Source organism: Mycteria americana, chromosome Z (genome assembly GCF_035582795.1).
Source record: "Mycteria americana isolate JAX WOST 10 ecotype Jacksonville Zoo and Gardens chromosome Z, USCA_MyAme_1.0, whole genome shotgun sequence".
Lineage (NCBI taxonomy): Eukaryota > Metazoa > Chordata > Aves > Ciconiiformes > Ciconiidae > Mycteria > Mycteria americana.
In genome coordinates, this window is record NC_134396.1 from 44,556,639 (window position 1) to 44,571,596 (window position 14,958).

Genomic DNA, 14,958 nt, shown 5'->3' on the forward strand with positions numbered 1-14,958 from the left:
CACCCCGCTCACCGAGAAACCCCTCAGCGGCCCCCCCACCCTACGGAGCACAGCCACCCACGCTGCCCCCCGCCCCACCCCCTAACCTCCGCACCTGCCCAGCCGCTTCGGGCCGCAACGGCACCCAACGGCCTCGCACCCGGGAGCGCGGGGAAGCCACCGCCGCGAGACGCCGACACCGCCCGGCCTAGCCCAGCCTCCAGCCACTCCCTCCCCGCCGCCGGGGACGACGGGTGCCAACGCGGCCCCACTGCCCGCCACGACACGCGGCCTCACCAAGCCCAAGCGCCTGAGCCCGCCGCCTCCCTCCGCCGCGGCCCAGCCGGCCGCGCTCGCCTCGCCGGACAGCCGCGCCCGCCGGCGAGGAACGGAGGCACCGACCCGTGCCCCCGCCCCGCCGGCGAGGAACGGAGGCACCGACCGTCTCCGCCGCCGACTACAGCTCCCAGCAGCCGTAGCGGCACCGCGCCGCAGCCGCTCGGCCCCGCCCCGCGCTGCCACGTCTCCCGCGGCGCTACCTAACGACGGAGCGTCCCGGCCTGCGCCTCCCCTCGCCCTACGCCTCCCCTCGCCCGGCCTCCGCGCACCCGGGCGCCCCGGGTCCCAGACGGCGCGTCCCTCGGCCCCGGGCGGGGGTGCCGTTCCTCGCCCGCCGTGCCCCTCGCGCGGCTAGCTCCCTGCCTCCAAAATGGCGGCAGCCGGCAGCAGGACGCCTCTTTTGCCACGTTCGCGGGCGGCCGCGGGGAGGGGCCGCGGTGCGCGCAGGAGGGAAGGCGGGGCGGGCAGGGCAACGGGCGCTGCCCGGGCGGGGGCGTGCTGCGGGGGCGTGTGCGGGCCCGACACCCATCATCCCGCCATACCTGCGTGCTGTCGCGCGCTCACAGCTGCGCAAATCATCAGCTGCGTGGGTACTAACAGCCCCTCTGGCTATCTGGGGGGGGGGGGAATTAATGATGGACTTAAATTTTACAGCCTTAAGAAGCCATCAGGCGCCCTTTCTTGGATTTCTAATTCTGGGAATTTAAAGTGTATTTTAGATACACTCACTTCTATTACCTCTTGTTACCTCCCAGCTGTGCGCTGGGGAGGGAGGCACTCCGAGGGCACAGGTCCAGCCCCGTGGTAGTCAAAGCAGGGCAACGAGGCTGTGCAAGAGCAGAGGGAGAAGCCCCGTGGTGCTCTGCTAAGGACAACGAGGGGAAACGGCGGGCATAGCCCCAGAAAAAGGGGAAGAAAGCAGCACGGGTGGCGACAGCAACGCCACCTGCACTAGTAGGAACACCAAGACTTTTTCTGCACTTTTCAGGCCTTTATTTTCTTTTACTGCCTGATAATTAGACTGAGAGGGTCGGGAGCCCTTGAGGGCCAGTGCGTGCCCCAGCTGCTGGCCCAGCCCTGGTTTCAGCAGCACCTGGGATGTTGTTTTAGTGCTGCCGGCGGGGTGGCCTCTTCTTGGTGGGAGAAGAGGCCTCGGGGCTACCGGCCCTCCTCTTCGCGGGTCGCTGTGGCCCCCCAGGGGAGCGTTCCCTGCCCCGGCTGGAAGTAGACGGACGTGCCGCGACTTCCTCGGGCTCCTCCTGGGGCTCTTCTTGCTCCCCGGGGCTAGGAACGGGGGCAGAGGGAGGGCTGCCGGGACCCCCACGAAGGGCAGCTGCTGAGGTGCTGGGGAGGTCGTCCCCGTTGGTCCCTTCAGGGCTGCCGGAGGGGGCCGGGCCAGGTGTGGGAGACCCTCCTCGGGAGGCAGCAGGGCCGGGGGCAGCTGTGGGGCTGCCCTCCCGCCCCCCGGCAGCGTGGCCGTCCTCCAGGCCCAGCAGACGGCGGGCCTCCCCGCTGTATCGTTGCACGGCGACGTCGATGAGCTGGTGCACAAATGTCGCCGCGTGGTTTTGGAGGGAGGCCCCCAGCAGCTGGACCAGAAGATCTTCATCCAGCCCAAAGAGGACCAGGAGGGGCATGACGAGGTCCTCCACTATGGCTGCCCGCGCAGGCTGGTTCCCAAAGATCAGCCCCAGCTCCTGACGCACCCAGGGCAGAAGCGGCTGGAGGAGAGCTGGGTGGTCCCGGAAAAGGGATGCCCAGGTGCGTGGCTGGAGGCCACCCAGAGGAGCCCTGGGCACCATCCCCACAGGCGGCTGTTCTGTTGCTGCAGGGCTGTGGGCAGCTGGACGGCCAGGAGCTCCTCCTGCCTGGTGGCCGACAACTGATGACGCCGCAGATGGTGTGACAACCTGCTCCTCAAAGTTGTCATCCGCCCGCAGCGAGTGCACGATGGACTGCACTCTCCTCTTGCAGAGGGGGCACTCGGGCTTGCTCTCAGCCCACCGCAGGATGCACCTGTAGCAGAACTGGTGCAGGCATGGCATCACGTAGGCGGCATTGTCCCAGCTGTCCAGGCATATTGGACAGCGGTTGTCCAGCTCCGTGGGCATGCTCTCCACTCGCTGCGGTGGGCTGGGGGGAGCTGGTGATGTTGAGCTGCTCCCTCTCAGCGGAGCCGCAGCAGCGGGTGTCGCGCTAGAAAAGGAAGAGAGGCCACGGTCATTGGCTGGCCCGGGGAGGGGTGGAAGAATTGCCCAGAAGTTCCCTCAAGAAGGGAACCCTCCCAGCTGGCCAGCCCAGCGTGAGGTTTCCCCTCCCAGCTCACCTCTGCTGCTGCGAGCGCGCCTCCTGCCTGCCCCGGCTGCCTGAAGGCGGCAGGGCCGGGGAAAATCCTTCGACGGCTCTGGGGTCGGGCACTGAGAGCTGCAAGGAACAACTCCCCGAGCACAACACCAGCACCAAAGGCCTCGCTCAGCACTCCAAACCTCGCCGACTCGCTCAGCTGGAGTGTGGCCACAAGCCGACTGGGTGAGACTCAGCACCCGCATATAAGCAGCGAGGGACGCGTGGTCACAATCCGTCGCTTGGAGACATCATAGTCCATTGCTTGGAGACATTGCAGCTCATCCCTTGGAGACATCGGAACCCATCGCTCGGGGGCTCGGTGACAACAGAATGCATCACTCGGGGACTTGGTGACATCAGAACCCATTGCTCAGGGACTCGGTGACATCAGAACCCCTTGCTCGGGGACATCACGACGGGCCATCCTTGCCCATGGCGCTCGCCCCGGCAGCGCTGCAGCCCCAGCACACGCATCGGGGGTTCCCGCAACGCCACTGCCCACTCCATCGCCCCACCTCTTGTCTTGTGCTCGGCATGGGTGTTTCAGGCCAGGCACCGAGAGGCCTCGGCCGTGTCTTCCCAGGGCCCCGTCAGGTGGCTCTGGCTGGGGCAGACGTCTCCAGGCACACGCGGCAAGAGGGTTCATTGGATAACACCTCGTGCCTCCCTGGCAGGCTGCAGGACAAAGTCCCACAGGCTGTCCCCACAGCCCAGCCCTGCTGGCCAGCCCTCTGGGCTCCCCTGCTTCCTGCCACGGAGGGTCACAGGCAGCACTCGGCTCGCTCGGGCGGGTTTTCTCTTCCCTTTCTGTCCTTCCCATCCAAACCATTCTATGTTTCTATGATTAGTTCTTAATGCCAAATCTTTCATCTGTGTTCAAACTCTGATATTAAATAACAATTTCGCACACTGATGTAAGGTCCATAGAGGCCTTATGAAACAAGACACTTTTTGTATGACGAACACATGCCTTGCTAACGACCGTGCCCTTGAAGAAAGAGACTGATAAAAGGGAAATATACAGGCCTCATTAATTACTAACCTTAGAATAAGAAACTAAGACGAGGAACTTCAAGGACTTCATGGATAAAGGAAACATCTTGTTATAAAGGAGATTGCTGGGCTTCGTGACCTCTACACGAAGTTAAGAGGATTTACTGAAACTAGGGGAAAGGTAAAGATGGCAGGGGGAGATCACGACCACCGACTCAATTAATGACCAAAGAAAGCTACCCCCCCACTTCCTGCAAGCTTTCCCAGAATATTAAAGTAGGACTCTAGCTTTAAGTTGAAATAAGAGAAATGTAGAGCAATAGAAAACTGCTTTGTGTAATTACTTATGCGTATCTATAACTAGACTGTATAAATATTGTACCTGCATGACCAAACTTTGTGCTAGCTTTGTGGAATGACCACGTAGCACCCATCTCTGCACAGACATGAAATGAAATGCCTCTGCCCTGTGTGTGTATTGGCGTCTCGCACACTGGGTAAACGACCTCACACTTGTGGGATAACACCACCATCTATCTGTAGCCAGTGTTTTAGATTCATCTTAGGGGGTCAGTTACAAAACAGAAATTACAGTATGTTATCCCCTTTTATGCCGTGTTTGTACTTCAGTTACTGGCTTTTTAATGGTTAATCCAAGGCTATTACCCTACTAAAAAGGGGAAATGCCTTGTGTTTGGTAACTCAGCTCCCCATCTTTCTCAAGGTTAAAGCTTTAAGCATTCAAGAGACAGGTTGAAAGAATCACCCCATTTACAGAATTAATTCCCGCAGGAACAGACAGTAATCACAAATGTTCAGCACTTCAAAATCAGCCTTGATTTTCCACCAAGTATCTCCTAAACCACTTGCTTTCTGTACGAGGGAAAATAAAACACATTACTTGGTGGTCCAGCATGGGCAAGGATAATATTTTTTATATTTCCCATGCTATTTCAAGATCCATCCTAGGCAAATGAAAAACAAAGAAAAACATTTCAAAGCATTTCCCATCTTTCATTAGAAACTTTATTACATTAAGCTACAGGTATCTGAAGTGAAATAAATGGTAGTGAAGGGCAGAATGATGAACATCAGTCATCTTTGGAAAATAGATATATTTTCACAACAAAACACTTTTTTGTTACAGCTAAGAAAAAAAGCCAGGCATACTTGATAGGTTTTCTTTAAAAACTTATTACAGTTCAATCATATCAAAGTGAAGTCTTGTGGGCTAAAAAAACTGAAGATAGAAGAGTTAGGTTCAGTGCTCTAGCACTAGTATGAGTGTACCAAATGACAACATTTTCTTTACAGTAATTAATAAACATGCACCCATTTGTTTTCACTCATTTAAACTACTATATATACAATCTTTAATATAAAGCATTTTTGTCAAAATTAGCTCTGTATTCTTCAGCCTGGACTTTAGAGCTTCAGTATAAGGATTATTATTTGGACACATATCTAATAAAAAATTAAATTGTAGTCACAGTACTTGGAAAATCCAATGTATTTTAAATAACACATTGCCCACTTTTGATTTTGTTTTATCCTAACTTCACTTCAGTATTAACTTGACTTTGCAGATTGTCTCAGCAGAAAGTATGAGTACAATGAAATCTTCTTTCCCCTGTAATCTGCATGCACATCTCCAATTAAAATTAATGGGAGTTCTCTGGGTAGATCAAGATAAAGAGAAATTTTATGTGTAACAGTGTGTTGTGATTAAAAATCTTTGATACAGTAAAAAGCCTTGAGGTTCATTATGCTTCTAAATGACCAGAATTAATATGCCTACATTATTTAAAACCTAAAGTTTATACTCACTACTTACTTTAAAATCAGCTATTAACTTTGTGCAGCATTTTGCACTTTATTAAACTGATAACGAGTTGCTAGGGGATAGCTATCTCCATTTTCAATGCTATGTTTCTCACTATTGCAATGTGAATATATCGAGGCAAGGCATCTCTTTCCATTCCTGTCTGTGGTGAAGCCAATTCTCTGAGTAGATGGTGTTTGCTAAAATTATTATATCAACTTACTCATTAAGTTCCCACCACAATATAGTATGCATGTTCAGAAATACTAAAGTTCTCTAAAGAGCTTCCTGGGATCTACAAAAAGGGCTGTGTGACAGTCATGAGGATTGAGTTGGGGATCTCTTAAATTGACAGCAGAGTGTGCTCCAGAGCAAGTCTCCCTAGCTGTACAGGAGACAGCAGGATTGCTAATCCCAAATCCCATGTGCTTTTTTCCTCTGGAATGATACATGGCTATCATTTAGCAAGAATGTATTACCCCTGCAGGGAATCTGTTTTCTGAGCATCTACCAACGATCGTTCACTGAAGTAAATTCACAAGTCGTTTACTCAACCTATATGTATTGCAAATCTGGCTCAGATATATGCAGACATTGCTTATGCTGGCTACACAGCAGGAGTTTTACCCACATATAGAAAGGCAGACTTCGGTAATGTGTATATTTAGAACATACACAATAGGCAAAATTGTCACAAACTCATCTGTTTTCATGAATATTTGGCTGAATATATCACTTGAGGATATGTTGACATACTGGAAATTTTCAAACAAATATTTATTCAGCTCTTCACTTTTTCATATAAAAAAGCTGCTTATATTATGAAGATTAATTTATCTAGTGGTCTCCAAATTTTACACAGGGTAAGAAAATACAGTTTTGTGAGCTCACAATTGCTAAATACAGCATTTGCTATTCATGGCTTCAGAGAAAAAAGGTTTTATTTTAAAGTCTGTTTCACACAGTACAAACACATGTATATACCAGTAGCTCTACATGTTATCTATATGCACACAAACCCAATCAATACTTTGTCTTACAGAGGGATTAAATGGTAACTGGCTTTTGAAATCTTGCAGTTAATTTCTGTACTTGCAAAATGCAAAGATAATCGAATTATTTATTTCAAGGATATACAAGAAATGCCCAGGGAACTGCAAAACTGCCAGTGCTCGTGGCCAGCGAGAACCAAGAACATTACAGGGCACTTCATACAGGCATGTACATTCTCAGGCTTGGGCACATCCGCAACGATGTCTTCGGATGCATATCTCTCATTTATCACCACTTCAGTGACAACAAATAAAAGCAAATTGTATTTTCATTTCAGCTCTGGGGTTCCTTTTAAAAAAATTTTGCAAAAGTTTTTTCAGTTTTTCTTCCAGTTGATCCTCTGTTGCATTTAGTGTTCCAAAGGCAACTGGTTGCGATTTTCTTAGGAATACATCAATGCTGTCACAATAGTGATAATTCTTTGTCTCAGACTGTATTGCAGTCCAGATGTAAAGATAAAAATGGTCGTGGCACTCCCTGTGCTAAGCCGGAGAGCACATACACCAAACTCTTGACCTATCGACTGCCCTTCACATCGTTATCACAGGTCTCATGTGCCAAAATGTGACCCCAAAACAGAAAGAGAGGACTAGTGCTTCCCATTATATGCCATATGATGCAACCGCCTGTATCGTTTCCCCATCAATCAGGGATATATCAACCCTCAGGACATGCTATTCACAAGAAGCTACAGAGTTACTGCCAGGGCAGGGTGGAAGAGCCTGCTGGGGTGACGTTACAAGCATGTTAGCAGGTAGCATCACTGACAGCAGCAGCAGCTGGAAGTAATACTGCCACATCCTTTTTACGTTTCTAAAGGTAACCTTCCACTGAAAGAGTATGTCCAGTCTATTTCAACCATTTTATTTTTAGGCTGACATGTCTGGGAGACAATTTTGCTTCAATGGATGGATACCTTGGCAAATTTCATTTCCACTGAATTGTGCAGTTCATAACAGACTGTCTTGGAGGGAGAGAAATGAGCCTTTTGGAAAGATGGTCTCCATCCATATAGTCAACAGAATAAGCTAATCTTTAAAGAGGGACTGATTTTTACTTTTCTTCTGCATTCTTGTTATTATCCTCGACAAATCACCTTAATTTTTTTTCCAATTAATTCATTAAGCTAAACTATTATGTATTAGCTAACCACCTCTGACAGACATCAGTATGACATGAATTCTTACTTTAATCCTCTCCTTCTGCCCAGAGGTCCCTTTAACCAGATAAAATAAAGGCCAGTTGGCAAAAATGCAAAAGAAATGGACACACAGTAGAATATTTTTGCAATTACAAGCTAGATCACTAGAAACACAGACACACAGCGTAAAAATGGAGACACAAGTTAATGAAGAACAGGGGGTACATGTGTCACATTATTAGCAATGCAAAAGACCAGCTTAAGCATGTGTTTCGCTATATCAACTATAAAAAAGAAAAGGTGCCTTTTTAGCAAGTATGCACAGAGATTGCTTAGTTATTTCTAAGAAAAAAAAAATCAGAACACTTTACTATTTTTATCCTATATTACAGTCATTATTACTACCTGTTTATAAAATGTAAACCTTTCCTTGCAGTTAAGATTTACAGCAGTCATCACCTTTGTCCACTCCTTACATAATCAGTCCATGGTGACAAAAATAAACTGATTTAATTTACATATTTTATGAAGTAGTTACTGATATGTTATGGATTATTAGTTGTGTATGGCAGAAATAGTGGTCAGAACTGCAACATATGAAGTTGAATGGTAGCAAAAGATTTGCTGAAGACTGGTGCTGGGTCTGGAGTACCAAGAGATCTTGAAGCATCATGTGACATTGATGTACGCAATGCTTTTATCTCCAAAACTATTCAAGCAAGGTAAGCCCACCACCGTTAATAGACAAAAAAGCCTGATGATGGATTTCCCAAACAACTGCAGTATTGTGCTTACTTATCCCCATCAGATTTTGTTTCTTAATATGTCTTGTCTAAAGATTAGAATGGAAGGTAAAATTTGGCAAGGCAGTTTTTCTTCTACATAACTAGTGAATCAGATCACCTGTACGAAGTGGTATTTGGTAAATTGCACTGTCCTGGGAGTATTTCTACTCTGAAACATGACAAACATGAAGTCTATATTTAAAGTTGCTGAAATGTGATGTTATCAAAACTGATCTGCAAACTAATATTTTTAAGCCAGTATATTACAGTATAAATGTGTTGCATACCTGTTTCTATAAAATTTACTGCCATGAAAAAAAGAATGATCAGGATCCCCAGAGTGTGGCATTTGTCCATCTGTCACTTGTATACGTAATACAAATCTCATGTTGAGATTCTGTTTAATGTACAGCAATTGTCTGCTGGACAGATTAGGAGCCAAATATGATGGTAAATTAGAGGAAGGAGCACAAACATGCCACTTTGCCCCTTGAGAGTCCCACTGTGCTGCGCATCAGCTTTTGGGGTCATTCACTGCTGACCTCCTTCGTAGAGGATGTGGGGCTATCTCGAACCGGTAGCAAGTCATAATGACATGGAATATGGCTGTTTTTTGGAAGATCATAAGGATCCTGGCTGAAACGTCCGCTGCTGCTGAATGCTCCCTGGACAACACTCACTGTCGGTTCTGTGATAAAAGAGAGCACATATATTCAACAGTAGAAGCAGCAAACAGAAGGCAAACACTGTATTTCATTTCAGTTTGCATTACAAAATATCCTCTCCTTTCTGCTTCAATATAAAGATCCCTTCTCATGCTGAGTCCTGAAATGCAGGTGTAGAAACAAAGGTTGATGTTAAGGTGTTTTGGCTTTACACTAAGTTACACCCATGGACTTGCAGCGGGGCCCTACCATGAGCATATTCACTGACAGAAGCAACTGGACCAGCATCTCTTCTTTGGACAAACTTAAAAAAAGTCCAAATTTGGGGGTTTTAATCAAGATTTTATAAAAATCTTTAGAAACACAATGGGGATATTGACGGATTTCAGAGAAATCTCTAATTGGGGACAGAAAAGGAAAATGGTATCCTGTGAGATGTGACATACACTTTATTCCAGTCCAGACACTGTTAGAATAACTACAATTCCAAAGACCCCAAAGTTTTCTGTAAAACAGGAACTACAGTAATGCAGTAACTAGATAGGGCCCATAGCAGTGAAATACTACATCTGTGGGTGAAGATGCTGTTTTTTATGATCAAGAGGAGGAAAGAGATCTTTTCTATCCCTCCCATACACTTACTCCAGCTGCGTTCGGTACTTAACAGCCCTAATCTAGAATTTAATTACATTGCAATCAAATACTAAGCTTATCTTATGCTGTTTAAAGAAAGACTTTCAAACCAGGGAAATTCAGAGGTACCTTGAGGTTATAGAACAGAGCTGAAGGTATTTCAAACTCTGTTCTTGTGAATTACACCACTTACCTCAAAAGAATGAGATTGTTGTTATAGCTTTTGAGCAGAAAAGAGAATCTGAACGCATCATCATTTTTTTCATTGATTTTTCATGTGTTTTGACTAAACTGATTCAAAGAAAAAAAACTCCTGTGCTCTTTGTTCTTAATCTTCAACATCTAGACATAGATTTTGTACTTACCAACTTCATAAACGTTCTTATTGGCTGAAGCAGAGCCAGCGATCTCAGCATATGGGGAGTCCCTGCGTGCTGGTGACTTCATTTCAACATATCCGCATTCTGAACTTTTTGGTACAAGAGCTGGTGGGTCTTTTATAGTAGCATACGGGTTCTCAGAACTACTTAATGAGCAATTACTTAAATTGTATTCTGAGTTCTTCACTAGATCTGCAAACAGAAAAACATATTACTCTCTGAAGCATGCTACATACTATGGACATTGCTACTAAACAGGGCATTCTTTAATTCTGAGTTCTAAGAAGTCACTCATTAATGAGTGTTTAAATAGAAACCAGTCATAACACTTCAAAACTGTTATACAGCAATTAAGGAAAGCACCTCTACTGCTATGCTCTTTTATGGGCTTGATCTTGCCATGAGCAAATTCCTGTTGCAAAGTCTGAGCACTTTCAGTTCTGGTTAAAATAGCAGCTAGCATTAAATACAGATAATGTGTAGAATCAGTTTTTAATAGACACTTCAGAATACTTTTTGCCTTTCCAAGTGCTGAACTCGGGACACTATTAAAATAAGTGATCTAAGACTGTTCCCAATACCAATGTCTAGGCAGATGGTAAGGTGACTTACAGGGATGGCCTGTTTGGTGCAAAGTTTGAGTATGCAGCCACACTAAAAGTGTAACCAGCTTCTTATAAGTTTCTGTAAGATGCGCATAGGAGAACTGAAAAGGAACCATCAGGTGGCTTGTCATTTCAGGATTTAACTGAAGGACAGGTAACTGTAGTTTAAGAGGAGACGTATTTTCTTATGCTGGGAAGAGATTTTGTGGTATCCGTGTTACTTTGTTCTCTGTATTGTTTTGTGATATGCTGTGTTATTTAACCTTTAGAGCTGAGACTTTCTCAGCTTGTTCCTGACTCTGAATACCCAGCATGACGCTGACCTTGGTGAACCTGTCAGTGGATAGGTGCTCATAACTTTGTGAGTCCTTTAAGATATTTTATATTGGGCTTCCCCTAATCCTCCAAAACCAGGAAACATCAGGTATAGTAAATCACTTCTTCAGCTTAATTGTGCCATATTATACACAAGGTGACAAACCAGCTGCTTTTGTCCACATATTTAACTCATTATTCATATGGACTTAGCTACACTTTTCTCATTGTTTGCACATCCAGGCATTCTAGTCACCCTTGGCATACCTTAATCATACAACAAAAATAGTGACACACACCACTGTGGTCCAGTATAAAGTCTTATGAGCAAACTGGATAATTCAAAAGATCAAAATATAATCACTACCGTGAATTTCTGAAGCTTTTCATTGCTTTCTATGTATTCATATTTTGATATCCTTTCCAAAGGCCTGCAGTAAGTGTGATGAAGTACTGCAGGCTTGTAGTCATGCAGTCCTACATTGACCATGCCAGTTGCAAGAGGAATTGGCTCTCTTTTAAAGCCTTTCATCAGAGGCAGCATGTGTCCTTACCTGGCTCACTAGGCTGAATTCAAGGGCCATCCCCCTTCTTCTGTCTAGAATAGCGCCATTTCCCAACTCAAGCATTACAGAAACATTTGATGTATGTGACACATAGGGGGCTTGGTTTGTTGTTTTTTTTTTAAAAACCCTCCCCTCAAAAAAGGAAAAAAACCAAACTTCATGCATTGATTCAGTGTCTAGGAATAATTTAGTCCAAAATTATTTTATATTCTCTTCACACAGAAACCAAAGATAATTTAGAAGAGTAAACTGAATGTCTACGTCATTTCATCTAAATGCATCAGAAAATAACCTCACCTTTCAGGGACTTTCCCAAATATCCCCTATCAAGTCCAAAAGCACCTGAGAAAAATGATATAAAAAACAGAGTAATTTTGAAGTCAAAGAAAAGTGATTAGATAACAGCTCCTAAAGCTTTACAAATTGCTTTGGGACCAATTTCTACTTTAGCAGAATAATTCTCTCATAAGCACTGTGAAACTGCCCAGTATAGGGTTACAGAACCATTGTTACTATTTGCCTGCACACTTTCAAACAGTAGCTTTCTGAACAGGGAAGGTGGTTAAGGTCCTCACATATGTCACAGGCCATTACACTTCTCCCAGTTACTCTTGAATGAGCCTAATAACTGCTGTTTGATTAAAGCATATTTTTTGCTACCAGAAAGGCATCCCACGTTGACCTGAAAATCTCGGGGTATGCAAAGTTCGATCCAATTTTTGGTACTTTGCTTCCAAAGTTAATCACTCCCATTGTGTTGTCCAAGGTCACTCTGTTCCAGTCCCTTGACCTGCAGGAGTGGTCTAAATACCTAGCGCCTAAGTCTACAGCTTTGCAATTATCTGTTTGTAACAGATTTCTCTCAATATCAATCCCAATATAAACATCAGCAATCAGTAATGCCTGACAACTGTCTTCAGAGACCTGGCACTTAGCTGGTTACTAATTCATTCAAATAGCTTTGATTGATATCATGGAGTGCTAATTTTTTAATCAGATTGCATTGTGGTACTATGCTAGAAGCCTTACAAAAGCCTAAAATCATTTTATCTATACAGTATCTCTGTAAAAAAAATTCATAGTTTCCAATACCCAAATTATGTTATTTGAGGAGACTTAAACCAATTAATTTTATTCCTACCCCATCTTTATTTATTAGATCTCATGTCAGCTGTTCTGTTGTTTTTACCAAGACTAATGCCCGGGTCACCAGCCTAGAGTTACCCAAGTAATCCCATTTGATTTTCTAGAAAACAGACATAATATAAGCATTCATCCAGTCCTCTAGAATCTCCCTGTTACTCAAGATCTACTGTGGTGGGTTAATCACAGCCAGTATCTCTTAGAGTCTTAAGTGCTGGTACAAATGCTCTAAGAAAATGTAAAGGTAAACATTGAGCATTATGACTGAAACCTTTTCCTAAAAAAACCCAGATCTGAGCCTGAATTGTGGTTAGACCAAGATTGGGGATGAGCAGGAAAAGAAATAACACTGCATACTGTTGGTCTCATTCCCAGAATCTGATACTGATAAGGACCAGAAAAGAAGGTAATTAAATGATATAAATTATACTGGCACTGAAAGTCCCTTTAAGGCTTTCACTGGTCAGAGATATGGTCAGCGCAATCCAGGCTTTTTGGAATGCATGAGATTGGGAAAGGATGAAAAGACAGCAAAAGACAGGATAAAGCAGGATACAGCAACTCTCACCACATCTCGGGAATTTTTCTTCTTAAGAACAATGCGCTGTCTTTTAGCAAACAGGAGGCTTAGCAGGGAAGATGCTCCTAGAATTTACAACTGAAGCAGCTCAGATGATGAGAAACTACTTTTTAAAGCACTGATTCCATTTGTGGGGAATTAAAAAAAAAAAAAGGACATATGCAACCTCTCATTTATTTACTAAGAATATGTAATTTTGCCAAAGCAGACCCTTATTGTACAATACCCATTGTTTTATGAAACTAATTAATAAGCAAATCTTTTTATTAAAATAGTATGAGATATTTTGCATATCATGTCTGCACTGGGCATCAGACTGATTCAGCGTTCCTCACAAGGAGTCACTTTTTTATCTCTAAGGGTACTGCCTTAAAGGAAGGTCAAACCCATAACCCTGAACCTCACACACAGTCTTGACAAGCCTTGCATTACCCTGAGTGGAGAACCAGGAAAACATCCCTACTTTCCAATCCATCCCAAACACAATGAATAACATTCACATTCTCTTCCTGTTTTTTTTTTTTTTTCTTACCAAGCTCATTGAGGTAGCCACCATGTTTCCAGTCTGCAGGCAGTGTTCCTGTGTAGTCCATGACGGTGCCTCGTTTTCCAGGTTCCACATTTTTAAGGTTCACAAACAGCTGATTGTTTTTTGCCTATTTCAAAGAAAGATAGGTAACAGAAACTGAAACTGATGGGAAGTTGCTGAATTTCCAGGTCATAACCAGGGAAAGCAAAAATAAACCAAATATGAAACATTAGAGAACAAAGTAAAATAAACCATTAGAGAACAAAGTAGAATAAACCAAAGGCTAATTTACACAGAAGCATCCAGATTTTTCTGATTTACCTTTGCCAGGGTCAGTCTGTCCATGTTGTTCACATGAGGTGGGGTAGTGCATTGAGTTAGGGTATGATAACTAGGGTTTGAGAAATAGTGACTGTTAGCATTTCCACCGTTACTGTGAGGGATGGTTTCTGAAAAGAAAAAGAAAGGAAAATTAACAACTAAAAATAACATGGCATTTCTTTCTTAGGATATATTTTTGAAAGTGCTGCACTGATTTCAGAATCTGATTTAGAGTTTCTTGGAAAAAAATATAAAAAACTTGCATTCATTTAAAGAAATTAGAGATACAGAGCAGTAACTGACTAGTCATGTCCTCACGTTCAGCAAAGAGTATTCACAAGTGTTACTTGCTAACTTCTCTTTCTGCTGTAGTCCCTTGCTCACATTTGCCTCTGCAGTCATAGCATTGTCCTAATTATAGACACTTTTACCATCAAGTTCACAGCAACATTTTCTGGTGCTTCAAGAGCACCAGACCTTTGCTGACATGTCCTTCCTGACTCTGATAACTGTTTCTGCTGTCTTCTTTACCTGCTGTCTTCCTTAATAGCTATGTGAAAAAGACAGCATTGCCTGAAGTTTCATGTACCCATTGCATCCCAACTCACATACATTTTCATAGGTCAAAAACTCCTGTTTTGTTTCAGGAGTATTGCTCCTTCCCTTCATTTGTTTCAAACTCAAGCCACTCTGCTATCTGCCTCTCTACAGAATCTTGCCACAGCTAGTGTGAAATCCTGATTTTCTATAGCTATAGCAGTCC

The 14,958-nt window shown here is 44.5% G+C and overlaps 2 protein-coding genes across 8 annotated transcripts in view; both read right to left on the reverse strand.

Moving 5' to 3' along the window:
* The window catches only part of PRRC1 (proline rich coiled-coil 1), a 33,162-nt gene extending 32,435 nt beyond the window's left edge, over positions 1-727 (reverse strand). Inside the window, exon 1 of one of the 4 annotated variants that reach the window (XM_075526796.1) lies at positions 519-727. The gene's annotated coding sequence lies outside the window, so the exon portion shown is untranslated. Of the gene's footprint in view, positions 1-94; positions 212-276; positions 383-518 lie in introns of those variants that run through there. The other 3 variants (XM_075526799.1, XM_075526798.1, XM_075526795.1) reach the window with 3 other exon arrangements.
* A 3,939-nt stretch (positions 728-4,666) lies between these two features.
* The window catches only part of MEGF10 (multiple EGF like domains 10), a 106,799-nt gene continuing 96,507 nt past the window's right edge, over positions 4,667-14,958 (reverse strand). For 3 of the 4 annotated variants that reach the window (XM_075526960.1, XM_075526961.1, XM_075526962.1), the window contains 5 exons: positions 14,196-14,323; positions 13,878-14,001; positions 11,920-11,964; positions 10,122-10,328; positions 4,667-9,146 (listed from right to left, as the gene is read on the reverse strand). In XM_075526960.1, coding sequence (XP_075383075.1) covers positions 8,986-9,146; positions 10,122-10,328; positions 11,920-11,964; positions 13,878-14,001; positions 14,196-14,323 — 665 coding nt within the window. In that variant the 3' untranslated portion in view covers positions 4,667-8,985. The remainder of the gene's footprint in view (positions 9,147-10,121; positions 10,329-11,919; positions 11,965-13,877; positions 14,002-14,195; positions 14,324-14,958) is intronic. The other variant, XM_075526963.1, reaches the window with a different exon arrangement.